At 36.8% G+C, this 14950-nt stretch overlaps 1 protein-coding gene across 1 annotated transcript in view; it reads left to right on the forward strand.

Annotated features, from left to right (window-relative positions):
* nrip2 (nuclear receptor interacting protein 2) overlaps positions 1 to 10047 on the forward strand; it is a 32274-nt gene extending 22227 nt beyond the window's left edge. Inside the window, exons 3-6 of the mRNA XM_067426869.1 lie at positions 2595 to 2677; positions 3983 to 4110; positions 4691 to 4743; positions 8630 to 10047. Coding sequence (XP_067282970.1) covers positions 2595 to 2677; positions 3983 to 4110; positions 4691 to 4743; positions 8630 to 8749 — 384 coding nt within the window. The 3' untranslated portion in view covers positions 8750 to 10047. The remainder of the gene's footprint in view (positions 1 to 2594; positions 2678 to 3982; positions 4111 to 4690; positions 4744 to 8629) is intronic.
* The last annotated feature ends 4903 nt before the right edge of the window (positions 10048 to 14950 follow it).

Consider the following 14950-nt stretch of genomic DNA (forward strand, 5'->3'; position numbering starts at 1 on the left):
CAGTGCTCGGATTTAAGTTAAATGAATGGACATTCTTTTGTTCCAGATCACACGTGCATTCAGAATGAACTGAATGTTCTGGAAAACACATGCAGTCGTATTGTCATAGGTGAAATGAAAGATGGAACGAAACCATCAGCGTCTAATTAAAGCTTCGGTAATGAAGAGCCAGATAAGTGGGGCAGTGTTTAAAACATCAAATCCACCGTACTGGTTCATGCCTCCTTTTCTGGAAAGATACGTTTCAGTTTGAGTCAAGCATGATTTTGTTCTATGCAATCAAATAAAGACATAACAGCTCACAATGGAAGCATCCCACCAAGTTTGATTGTTTGTATAGCGTCCACTAAGAGTTCTGCTCCATGTCACGTCTTATTTGCGGTTTTATTCTGCAATTCAAAAAAAGAAATCAGTTATTTTTTATATCCTGACCACAGGTGCAGGGAAAGATGCTGAGAAATGAATGAAGACACACACAATCACAGCTAGAATGAACCTGTCACACACCCGACAGTAACAGTTTGCCTCATATGGCGTGTTGCCACCTCAGTGTGTTTTATTTAGGGCATCTCACATTGGACCAAAAGCACTTTCAACACAGCACTAGAAAGCTACCAGAGGAAGAAACAAGTGCGAGACAATGCAAGGAAACCTGCATGTCTGTGCAAGTGTACGTGGAACGTACTAGTGGGGTCGGAACAATGTGCGAGAGGGGCTCTGCGGCCCCCCGTGTATGCATAATGACAGACTGACGCACTGGTACGAGAGATGAAGCATCCTACCCTTTATGTGGTAGGAAAGTTGCGGGGGTGACGGCTCACCTTGAGTGACAGGAAACTCAAAGAGGTTGCAGCAAAGCTCTCATCCACTCATTTATCTTTAACGGTAGAACAATGCCGACGCAGACCTCGTCCCTCACTCATTAACTGAGCAGTTAACAAACAGGCGAGGAGCAAAAGCAAAGCTTAACAGCGCTTTAGCTGTGTGTAGGTGGAGTCATACTGTCTTTAAGTCCTCACGCATGCTGAGAGACCATATGCCACAAACAGGTTCCAAATCCCTCGAAATATCTCAGCTGAGACTTACTTCTCCCATGACACTAATTCACTATATCATATAATATACGGTAATGAAAATTATGATGAAAATTAAAAAGTATTATTTAAAAAATAATGTTGCTTATTAAATGTTTAATAACTAAATTGTATTATTATTATTGTGTTGTTATTATTTTTATTATTATTACACAGCTCTCTGAAAAACTTGAATCCAGATCCAGGACAAATATTTCTGTTAATGCTGTATTTACAGTACAAAATTTGCTAAAAAATGTTTTTTTTTTTATATATATATAAGACTGAGTTATAACACTACGGTTCCATTTGTTAACTTTAACAACATTTGTTAACATGAACTAACAATGAAAAATACTTTTAAAGCATTTATTAATCTTAGTAATTTTTTTTACACATTATAATACATTATTAAAATCAAAAGTAGTATCTGTTAAAATGAGTTAAAGGACCTGAGCTGACTAACACGAACAGTTGAATTTTCATTAATTAACGTTAACAAAGATTAATAAAAACAGTAACAAATATATTAATTAATGTTAGATAATGCATTAACTAACGTTAACTAATGGGACTGTATTGTAAGGTTTAACCATAATATTTCCACTACAGCTGAAATATATAAAATACTATTTATAAAATATATTTTATATCTTCTTCATTCTTCCTATGTGCAAATATGCACATTTTGTTTGAAAATAAAAGATGTAAAAGCCAGTATTTTCATACTATTTATACTAATAGACATTCATCACTTTTTTTAATCAAACAAAATTTTCATATTTGTACATAGGAAGAATGAAGAAGCCAACCAGACAAGGTTTTATCGGTTTTTGCTGATCTATTAAGGAAAATGCCAGAGATAACACAGCCTATTTAGTAAGCTATTTTATTAATTGGTAAAGTTACTTTTTACACAAATGTGGTATGACTCAAAACATGTGACAGGATCCACCAGGAAACAAATGATGGCTAAAAAAGTTAAAAAACAATCCACTATTTCTGCTAATACCCAACAAATTATTTACACATAAATGTCAAGCAAGCAGCATGAAAAGGCACTTAGACCTTCCAAAGAGCAAATGCTGCAAAAGCACAGGGTCATAATTCACCTGATGAGCTCTGAATTCTGCAAGCGCTGATGGAATTTCAGGTGAAAGGACAGCCTGAGAATAAACTGACTCGCTGAAGCGAAACCACAGTGACAGTCCATTATTAACCAGGACTATTATCCTCAGACGGTGTTAAACGATCAATTCTGACACTGTCACACAATGCAAAAACAAAACTTGGTATTGTCTATTTAAAAGGCCAAGTGCTAATATCTGTTCTTCAACATACTGTAGTGTCTCAGCTTGGTGTCTGAGTAAAACTGGTTGAGAGACTGTGGTAGTCTGACTGATAATGTGTTCTGCTACTTAAAATTCCTGTCACATTAAAGCCGTGAAAAAGGCATCACGGGGAAAACAAATATATTATCAGGGAATTCATCAGTGTGAAGAAAAACTGTTTATTTTGCAGTGTGAAGATGCAGAGGTGATGTTATCCATAAACACAGGGTGTCAACACAACCACATCTCTAAAACATGCTGCAGACGACTGGGGTAAGTGTATTTTACACACTCACACACACACACACACACACACACACACACACACGGTTCACTATCTTTGTGGGGACTCTCCATAGGACGACTAGCGTAATGGTTTTTATACCGTACAACCCATATTTTCTATCCCCTTACACACACACCCTGCCCCTAAACCTACCCATCACAGAAAACATTCTGCATTTTTACTTTCTCAACAAAAAAAAAAACCTCATCCTGTATGATTTATAAGCCTTTTGAAAAGTGGAGACCGCTGGCTGGTTCCCACAATGTAGGTGATCTCAGGTTTTACTATCCTTATGAAAACATTTGGTCCCCACAATGTAATATAAACAAGGGTACACATACACACACACACACACACACACACACACACACACACACACACACACACACACACACACACACACACACACACACACACACACACACACACACACACACACACACACACACACACACACACACACAGTCTAGTACATATACAGTCATAAATATTACAGAATAAATTAGAGTCTGGTTCACTATCTTTGTGTGGACTCACTCTCCATAGATGTAATGTTTTTTATACTGTACAAACTGTTTATACTGTTTATTCTCTCCCCTCACACTAACCCTACCCATCACACAAAACCTACTGCATTTTTACATTAACAAAAAATATTAGCTGTTTTCCTCATGGGGAAATATCCCTGGATATTGCCATCTTTGTGGAGACATTTTGTCCTCATAACATAGGTTTAACTATACCACAGATAGTTCCATCAAGATTTTTGCGACTCAAATGACACAGAATTGTGGTGATATTTGTGCTGTTTTTTGTTTTTGCAGAGAAAACGAACCAATAATCATTACCCATTTGTAATTTGGATTAGTGAAATCGAGCATACAACCTGTATTTTTTTGTGTGCATGATTACTGAAACCAATTGTGGTTTAAAAACTTTTATATTACATGAAGTAATCATTTGGAATAATTATGATTTGTAAAAAAAAAAAATCAAAGTCTCTTATACTGACTAAATCTGTATTTATCTGATCAAAGATACAATAAAAACATGAAGGATCATGTGACACTGAAGACTCAAGCATTGCTGCTAAAAATTCAGCTTGGCCATCACAGGACGAAATTACATTTTAAAATATATTAAAAAGTTTTCTTAAATTCTAATAATATTTTACAATATTACTGTTTTCAGTGTATTTTATCAAATAAATGCAGCCTTGGTGAGCATATAAGAGAATTCTCTGAAAAACGTTAAAAGATTACATCATGTCCAAACGCTTGTATATATTGCAGATTGAAAACCAACCAAGAAGACAAACCTCGAGACAAGCTGGCACTCAGTGATTCGACAGTGGAGACGGTGAAGTCCCTGCACCTGCAGCTGGGCAGAGAAAGAGTGCAATGCACAGCCCAGGTCATAGGTCAGACTTCAAAGTTTCTCCAGTCACTTCGAAAAATGCACTGCCTATTGCCTTTAAATTAATAAAAAGATTTAAAAAAAAAAAACATGGCACATTCAGCTGTTTATACAATGTTTGATAGATTAGACTGAATACAGAATAGACATTCAGGGCATTCTCCTTAAGAGTAAGTTACTCACAGAACCAGTTTCAACCAGTCATATCTAAATATAGGTTTAATGCAAAGAGAAAAGTCTTTTGAGTGTGTGGAAAGGGATAGTCATATATATTTCTTCAGCTTGTATTTGCATTCAGCTTTCAGAGTACTGACCTTTTCCAATTCAGACAGCAGTCTGGGAATGCTTGAACAAAGAAATGTGGGCAGCACAGAGGAATTATATAACAGAAGAGTACATGGCTTGGGCACGGTGCCGGCCGTGTTTCGTGCATGCATTGCATACAGATATATAAGCCAACGATACCAGTTTTATCAGGCCACCTCATATGCTGTTCCAATTGGAGAAAGAATAGAATTATGATCACAGGGGATAGATATTCTCTTTTTCCCAAATTTTGAGTCTCATTTCTTGTCTGTTCACAGAGGATGCCACGTTTGAGGTGTGTCTGGGTCTACAGACTCTGCTGGAACTCAAAGTAAGCCCTGTGTTTATTAAACCTTCTCTTCGGAGTCTCGTGTGGCATGATTTCTAATCCACGCGTGTCAAAAAAAAAAAAAAAAATTTTTTTAAATGCTATCATAAAAACTTTTGAAAATCACGTGCTTCTGCTGAGACTGTAAAACATTATATGTCCAATAAGTTATGACAACATGTGTTTTTTACATTGTTTTAACTCATCAAAATAGAAATGTTAAGAAATGTTAAACTTTTAATCAGTTTTAATAAGTTATACAAGTTATACAACTCTTTTAATAAGTTATACAAGTTATACAACTCTTTTAATAAGTTATACAAGATGCCACTCATTTTTTTAAAGTCAGTTTAACATAATCTGTTGAACTCATAATCTGTTCATAATCATAAAGGTGAAAATAACTTAAACATTCAAGTCGATTGTACTAAAAATGCCAGGCTGTGACTTTTTTCAGTGTATGGCAAATTGTGTTGGACATCTAAATCAGATGTTTCAACATTTTGAATGCCACTGACCCCAAAATATGACGATTCCCTTGTGTATATTTTTGTGTATAGGGAACAATTTATACTGTAAAAAAACATATCTATTATAAATATGTGTGAAATATTCTCTAGATTAGACTTTTTTAACTATTGCTGTTGAATAGAATAAACTATTTACGATAAATGTTGTGTAAAATTCTGTAAATTGTAACATATTTTTAGGTAACACTTTATAATAAGGTTTCATTTATTTACATTACATACAACTATATTATGTAGCATGAACTAATATAAACAACACTTCCCCAGTATTTATTACGATCAAAAGTTGTATTTGGACTGAGAACTAAAATGAACATCAATGTTTTTAAGTAACATTAACAAAGATTAATAAATGATGACATAAAAATACATTGCTCATTGTCAGCTCATGTTAGTTAATGCATTACCTAATGTTAACAAATGAGACCTTATTGTAAAAGGTTACCCATCTTTTGTATTTAATACACTCTAAAAAATGCTGGGTTAAAAACAACCCAAGTTGGGTTGAAAATGCACCGACCCAACAATTGGGTTGTTTTAACCCAATGGTTGAGTTGTTCTTACCCAGCAATTGGGTTGTCTTAAGCAACATTTTACCCAACCACTGGGTTAAAACAACTCAACCACTGGGTTAAAACAACTCAACCATTGGGTTAAAACAACTCAATTGTTGGGTCGGTGCATTTTCAACCCAACTTGGGTTGTTTTTAACCCAGCATTTTTTTAGAGTGTAATATTATTTATAGTGAATCTTTTATTCATTTTACAAATTTTCTCCTCGACCTCAGTTTGATCTAGATTGACATTTAAATGAGATTTAATAAAAGCTAATTATTACAAGCTTATAATCATAGTTGTTCAATTTTGAATTTAGCTTTCTGATAAAAATCAGACATTTACATGATTTAGAAAAGCAACTTATTTACAGCAAAAGTGACTTAGTGCATTCAAAGTACTGGTATCTATTTTTATCAATAATTAGGCCTATGTGATGCAATGCTCTACTAGTTGATTTTTAACAACTGAACTTTGAAAAATAAGCACGCTGAAACCATGACAGACATAACATGATGTAAATCATATTATAAAATACAAAAACAAGAAGTAAAGTAGTTTTGAGGCTATGGGTTCTAACGTGGCTTTATACATGATGGGGGAGTTCTTTTTTGAGCATATATCTAAATATTGACTCAGTTCTCAATATGGTTTGAGGTTATTTCAAATGCCGGGGGGGGGGGGGGATTCCCCTTTGAGTTTTACATAAGTTATGAGGAGGGAGTTAAATGCTATTAAAAGAAGAGAAAATCCTTTTTTGAGTATGACAAGGGAAGCGAGAAATAGGGGTGGGAGAGAAAAAGATTGAGAATGAAAGTGTGGAGGACGTGGACAGTATCTGTATAAGTATATGCAAATACCATACTATTCTTGACAGAAGAAAAATATAATGTATACAAGAAGAAGGATCCCTGAAACCAATGAGGACTTACTGTATGTGCAGACCATAAACAGCAGAATTAAAACTATGCCTATTTTTCAGCTACCTAGACAATATAAATTCTCTTCAGACTGTTATGTACAGTGGCAAACAACAACAACAAAGCATGTTCACTAATAATTTAGCTTTACAAAGGCACAACACAGTTTGAGAACATGGTGTGACCAAAACCAGGTTTTTAGACTATGGTCTGTCCTGTGACGGATGTGTTTGGTTGAACTATGATCAGATTGAGAGAACAGAGTGTCAAAACTGATATCAAATAAATCAAAATTGTATATAAAAATAACTTTTTCTCTGTTCCAGTGTTGACATAGTTACTGTGTCTTGAAATGTACTTTCTCTTAATTCTTATCATAAAGTATTTAAAAATATAAAATTAACTTCAAGACAAACTTTGATGCTAGCTTGAAAACACCAGAAACGTTATAATAGTTTTAAAAATGTTAAAGACTGTAACTTGACTGTAACTGTAACTGCGTTGGTGTTCTGACTAGTGATTGGCAGTTACTTAGATGTTGGTTGATAGGAAATAAATAAGCCGCCGCTACGGTGTCATCATTGGTTGCTAGGGCAGACAGACACACAGACAGAATGAAAGACAGAATTACTGAATGATAGATAGAATGATAGATAAAATAACAGACAGACAGATTGAACAACAGACAGACAGATATAGAACGATAGAACAGACAGACATAATTGTAGATAGATACAATGGCAGACAGATCAAACATTACCCAGACAGATTGAACATCAGATAGACAGATTGACCATCAGGCAGACAAATCAAATGTCAGATAGACAGACAGATCAAACCTCAGACAGACAGACAGACAGACAGATCGAATGGCAGACAGATAGACAGATCAAACGTCAGACAGACAAATAGATCAAAAACACTGCTACTCCTCACTCGAAGGTTCCACACAGACAGTTGATCAAATGACAGACATAGACAGATAGACAGACAGACATTTCAAACGTCAGACAGACTGAATGTCCGATGGACAGACATATCAAACATCAGACAGACAGATTGAATGTTAGACAGACATACTGAACGTCAGACAGACGACAGATCAAATGACAGACAGACCAACCAAACGTCAGACAGACTAAACGTCAGACAGACAGACAGATCAAACATCAGACAGACAGATCAAACGTCAGACAGACAGAAAGATCAAACATATCAGACAGGCAGACAGATTAAACGTCAGACAGACAGACAGACAGATTGAAAGTCAGACAGACCGACCGTTTAAACGTCAGACAGACAGACAGACAGGTCAAACGTCAGACAGAGATCAAACATTAGACAGACAGACAGACTGAATGTCAGACAGACAGATTGAAAGTCAGACAGACAGACAGACCGATCAAATGTCAGACAGACAGACAGACAGGTCAAACATCAGACAGAGATCAAACATTAGACAGACAGACAGATTGAATGTCAGAAAGATCCAACGTCAGACAGACAGACAGACTGAACGTCAGACAGACAAAAAGTTTCAACATCAGACAGACAGACAGATTGAATGTCAGATAGACAGACATATTGAACATAAAACAGACAGATCAAACGTAGGACATACAGATTGAACATCAGACAGACAGACAGATTAAACATCAGACAGACTGAATGTAAGAGACAGACAGACAGACAGACAGACAGATCGAACGTCAGACAGAGAGATTGAACGTCAGACAGACAGACAGATGTTGGGCAGACAGGAATATTTGATCTTCTGTAAGAGGAAAGCATCAAGTCTGATCAGTCAGAAAAAGCAACAACTGTGACAATAAGAAGTCATATAATACACTAGATGTGACGCAATGATCTGCCCTCCATTCCCAGTGCTGTGTGGACCTGAACTCCAGAGTGCTCCGCCTCCACAGCACAGAGCAGGAGCTTCCCTTTCTGGATCCACCTGCTAGCAGCCAGTGCCATCACCATGACAACAACAAAAACATGTGACCTCGGACCTATGTGCCCAACATCCGCCATGACCGTACCCATGTAATCAGAGAGGAAGCTGACGGAAGGACGCCTGCATCTGGACTGTAGTGTTCCCTTGTGCCAGATCAACATAGACAGGCCTCCCCTCTCTCATCTTCCCTTCTTTCTTCTTCGTTGTTTGTTTCTGTGCTATTTACAGAAATCTGCCAACTATGATTTTTAAAAATGATTATTATTTGCTGTGCTGAATTAGTTTTGATCAAATGCTCAGGAGGAGGAAGGTTTTGTTCTGACAAGTTAAAATTGCCTTTATCAAAATGACAAAAGAGGTATTTAGTTAATCAGTAAAAAAATAAAATTCAAAGACTGATGAGTAATATTCTCTAACTGGTGATTTTAATTACATTACAAGTAAAGTATATTCTTTTACATTACAGTAACAGGGAGTTCACAGGATGCTGCTCACTTTGGGATCTCCTAACAATCCCCAAACCTGATTTTATACTTTTAAATGTGTCAAAATAACAAACCAGAAAGTTTCCTTCACAAAAACCTCATTAAGTTAGAAATATCTCACCCGAAACTGCCTTCAACTAAATCAAAGACTGTGTTTTCGAACCTCGTGTCCCTTTAGGAAGCCAATTCTGCCCTCAAATGATAAGAAGGACTTCAGCCAGCCCAATCAAATGTTAATTGAGCCCTTGGGCTGCAATCTCTCTAATTGAGCATGATTTTATAGACTTTCCCCTCTGTATTTTTCTGCTTTTGGTACGTCAGAGTGTGTTTGACTGAGTAAATGCTTTTTCTGCTTGTCACCTCCATGTGTTTTCTTTAAGAACCGTTGAATTCTCCTCTTCTAGAGCCCAGTTTCTAGAAACCCTGTTGTGTTGGAGCTCAGTTTGTCCTCATGACCGGAGGCATTTCTCCACTGCCCACGTCTTGCTGATTGCTCTGTTTGTTCGCTCATAAGCACAACTCCGACTGTCTTAGTGCAGCCAAAACCTCCCGCTAAAATGCCAACCGATGACCCAAAGGGCATCTATGTCCCACACAAACTCACCCTAAACGGTGGGGATAATTAAATTGTTGGCACACAATGCTCAATTACCCTGATCATCCAGCCTTTTAATACTATGGATGACCTTCCAGTGAAGGATGTCGCCCATTTTATGTTCTTCTCTTTCTTTCTACACTGTGTTGAGGGCCAATTGTACTGAAAAAAAAAAAAGAGTTTATTTTTGGTGTTTTTTGGTTTCTTTTCTCTGAACAGTATTTTCTCTGCCTAAACAAAATAAATATGTATTCTGGCTATGAAGGTTTCTGGTCTTCATCAATGCACAGATCTCGTAACAAGTGATAATCTTAAACCCGAGAGCTGCACTACTGCTGGCAAAAACACTGCGCTACTCCTCACTCACTTAAGGTTCCACACAGCGGTTCACGTGGCTGTAATGTTGATTTGCCCAGAGCAGTCAACAGTCTATTTTAAGCTTCTTTCATCTGATGGTGGAGGGAAACGATGTTCCCACAACCATACAGAGCCACATGGGATGACATCATTGACCCTCCACCGAGGGCAGGCTGCTCCTGTTCCAAACAGCATGAAGAATGGAAATATAGCCAAGACGTGAATTGCTCTATTTGGTCATTTATCAGTCTAAAAACCATAACATCCATTCTTTGAATAAGAAAAGGACATACTGTATATTCTAACTTATTAACAATATACAATAATTCTAAAATGTCATGTTGGAAGACCCAGCCTCGACCCATCTGCAATGCTCTAACTGAGGGAAGGAGGTTGTTCCCCAAAATCTCGCAATACATCGCCCCAGTCGTCCTCTCCTTAATACAGTGCAGTCGCCCTGTCTCATGCAGAAAAATCCATATTAAACATTAAATACATTTTGAATAGCTTGTGTACTGTCACACAAGGTTCTTGTCAATGTGAACAGACAAACAACTTCAAGGCAATGTATTTCATTTTCTCCACTAGAGGTTGTTTATTCAAAACAAAGGCGTAACTTGATGACGCATTCATTTTGCGGAATCATTAGAGTTGTTGTCTTCACCTCTACATCCGACAAGACTCGAACAGAAATCACATTCATGGATGAGCTAATATGATTAACTTCACTATGAAGCAGGGTGGGGCTGAAAGTCGTTGGAGCAGAACGAGGCCGCTGGAGCCACTGCTAATGAGAGACACGCTCAACACACGGCATCTGCTTTTAATAAAAGCAGTGGAGCCTTTATTATGCCGCAGATGACTGCTTTTTTCCACTCATGCATATGAGGGGTAAGACAGTGCTGTTTTATCATATTAAATACATTATTTGAGTGTTGAAAATTATGTTATAATGCTACTCTGTACGTTCACTCAGCAGCTACTATGAGACACTTGTTGCAAACTGCAGTAAGCTAGATCAAAATTAGGCATGGTAAAACATGGGACTCACGGTAAATCATGAAAATTAGATTTAAACAATAAGACTAAACGTGTTGAGCTATATAACGATTCGTTTTCTGTTGATGAATGTATCCAAACAGTTGCTCACTTTTCTAAAACACAAAATATATTAAAGCGTATTTGGTGTTGCCATGGTTTCTACAAAATAAATGTGTCCTGGTTAAAATTGTTTCTTTCTCTGGATTTAAACATTCTTGAAAACATTTTGGATAATGTAAGTACACAAGTCAACAACATAAACTACACTGTTCTAGTGGTTTTTGGATATTTTAATCTAAAAAATCTTACATTATGTGCCTTTAATAGTCATAAAAATAATAACTCAGTTTTCCATGAAAATATAACAAAGTTCCAGGCACTTTTCTGCTATAATGCTACAAGCCACTTGGGAGGGAAAAAATTACATTATCCATTACAGCCAATGATATCACAGCATCCGTGTTTCACTCCAATTCAATCAAATCCAGACTGGCACAATTTCATTCAGATATGTGTTATGGAAATAAAATGCACAGTGAATGCCTTTTTTGTGGTCTTTAAGGGAGAAAAGAAATGACATTCAACATCAAATCACTTTATAACAACCTTTGCTACAGCACAACATGACGGCATTGATGTATAGCACTCTATTCATCTGTAAATGACCATGTCGCACACTGTGCCCCATGTCTTTCTGTCACATCCAATGATGACTTCAGAATAACAGATAATCCTGTAAAGCCTCAGTGCCACAGAAGAGTAGACAAATCTTTTTTTTTCAGCCAGTGCTCACACATATATATCAGCTCTGCTACTGCTTCATAAGCCACTGTGCAACGGGGGGCCTGTGGCGCTTTCTTCTGACTCAGTGCACATGCCACATCCTGTCACAGTTCTAAAAGACATATCTTATTGTACCGGCGTAATAACAAAAAATTCCGCAGATTTACAGAACAGTAATGTAACCTCTGACACATACGTAGTTTTTGGGATTGACACGCTTGCTAATTCTGCAAGAAGAATGAGTATCTGCAAGATCTGCATTTGAATGATTGGGTTATGCAAGGATGGTGGTTTACATCTGCAAAGATCTATATGTGTGTGTATATATATATATATATATATATATATATATATATATATATATATACATACACACACATACATACATACATACAGACTGTTCTGTATGTTATGCAAGTGACGTATCAGTGGGGTTTCAGTACAATAACCATATATATATATATATATATATCCGTACATATATCCTTCGCTGCCTTTGATATCCCACAATCCTATGCATTTCATTCTGTGACAGTTAAGCTAGATAAGAAAGATTCTGTCTAAAAGTTGTTGGTCAGTTTCTGTAAATGTACGTTTTTGACCAGTTTTCCACTTCTGATGTCTTTTTTTAGCAAGGAATTACTACTGTAGTAATTGAATATTTATTTAGTTATCATCTTGTTTAGATCCCTTTATTTCGCTGTTGATCATTAAACCTCCTCAAATGCTGCCTCAGAAGTTGGTCCGAAATCAGTTTCGTAAGGTACCTTGGTGTGCTTATGCTGCCTTACAAGTCATTGCCTGATAAGGCAGCAAGGCAATAAGTCAGCTGCCTAGGTTTTTGGATGCAGCCCACACATGCCTATAAATGCATTGAGTTGCTGCCATGTGATTGGCTGATTTGGTGATCAGGTGTACCTAATAAAGTGGCTGGTGAGTGTATACTGTATATGTATTATTTAAAATTAAAAAATATTGTTTGCATACAAGCCAAAATTCTCCTCACTCCTCAAATTAATCACATTTTTGCAACATTTAGCTTATTTATTTACTGAAACGATAACAGACAGGACACTTTTTGTAAGGATGTTACCTGAAGTGTGAAAAGGAAATCCAGAGGGAGTGCATGGATGTATGAGACTAACAGGCAGGGAATGAGCTCCATCAAAGCACACGGGTGGTGTTCAGGGGTCAAGTTTTGATTGATACCTTGATAAAAAAAAGAACAGAAATGAACACAACCTTGTGTGGGCAATCTGCCAGGCCCTTCTCAACCCCAAACCCTTCCACCACCAAAGGCGTTGAGATATTTCCGTCCCCTTGCCGAGAACACCCCACAGGGATCGGGCAAAATCCACCTCGGACGTGCAGGTGGAAAGAGAAGCACTGATTAGAGGAAAAGACTCGCATGCACAGCAAGTCCAACATGGAGCGAAGGAGGAATAAAGAGGGCCTCTTCCTGTCCGTAATGAACATGGCTAACAGCAGAACACAGTGGAAGGACCACAGCAGTGTTTAATATCAAGATCTAATGAGCTTTGCACCTCAAACGGCACAAGCCACAGAGGAACAACCACAGTGGAACGCATTAAACGGAAACCCCGCTGCCAGTGGGATAAACATAGGGCTTATTAAAACTGCCATTTGTATTTCCATAGACATGAGCGCCTCCGAGGGGGCTGATGAAATGATGGAATGAGGGACTATTAGGACTAGCAGTATAGAGGAGTTAAGTGTCCATTAAGAAAATGGCTGGAAACGAGGAAACCGAGGCGTGGAGCATCTTTAAAAGGATGCCTCACTGTCAGTCAACAGGCTGGAATCCCTCTCTGTCTCCACATGCAAATGTGCACGGATGCAAGGGAGGAAGACAGACGCAGGCATTAGTTACAGGGATTTGAAGGCATAATCTTTTATGATTCACTCCCTTCTCAGCACGATCAAAAGTGACTGGGTTATAAGAAGCCAGCGGTATTAATTAAGGGATTCTCTATTGCACGTAAAGAGGAACTGGTTTCATTAAAGATAAAGTAAATATCCAAATTTACCACACAATTGTGAATCCTAACTAGGTTTTCTGGTTTCATTTTTCAGGGTAGGTTCTAACTGGCATTTTATGAGATAAAAAACAAGAACAGCATGTGATAAGCATGCAACACATTTTAATAACTGCTTGTTCATTTGTAATAATAATCTTCCCCTCTGCGGCAGCTCATAAATCAAATACAGTACAGGTTTGGCTACATTACGTTTAGTTACAAGAACTAATGATATTTGTTTGATGATGAAAGATGATGTCTAACTAGGCAATAAAAAAAACACTTTATATTAACTATGTAATAACGTATTTTAATTTGCAAATAGTTCATTAATAGTTTATAAACTGTAGTAAATACATAGACTATAGTGAGCTCTTCATTTAATGTCACTGTAACAATTTAGTGTTAGCTCATATGTAAAAATGAATAAATAATGTTTTGTTAATGTTTTAACTGTAATTAGTTATTACTTTAGAGTAGGTCACAGAAAATGGGAAAAATACATGATCTTTCTTGGACATTAACTGCATTATTATTAAAGTCCATTCAAATGTTTGCAAATACATTAAGCCTATCACGTCAATATGAATTACATGCATATACTCATAAGATCACGTTGTTAAAATACATCACTAAAGATTAGGGGTAGGTTTAGTGGAAAGAATGTACTGTTTGCGCAGTATAAAACTCATTTCCATGGAAAGTACATGGAAACCCCACTGTGTGTGTGTGTTAACTAATAGTTTATAAATTATTTGTAAGTACTTATTTACACTATAGTTATTATAAAGCGTTACCGAAATTGTATTTATGAATTGAATTACTAAAGATCATTTGCATTTTCCATTACATTTTGATAATCCATAACAAAAGAGAAAGTGTCTGCCGATGAGTCATAAGACCAAGCAAAATTGAAATGACATACATTCATTTACAAAGTATGAGTCA

Source organism: Pseudorasbora parva, chromosome 20 (assembly GCF_024679245.1).
Source record: "Pseudorasbora parva isolate DD20220531a chromosome 20, ASM2467924v1, whole genome shotgun sequence".
Classification (NCBI taxonomy): domain Eukaryota; kingdom Metazoa; phylum Chordata; class Actinopteri; order Cypriniformes; family Gobionidae; genus Pseudorasbora; species Pseudorasbora parva.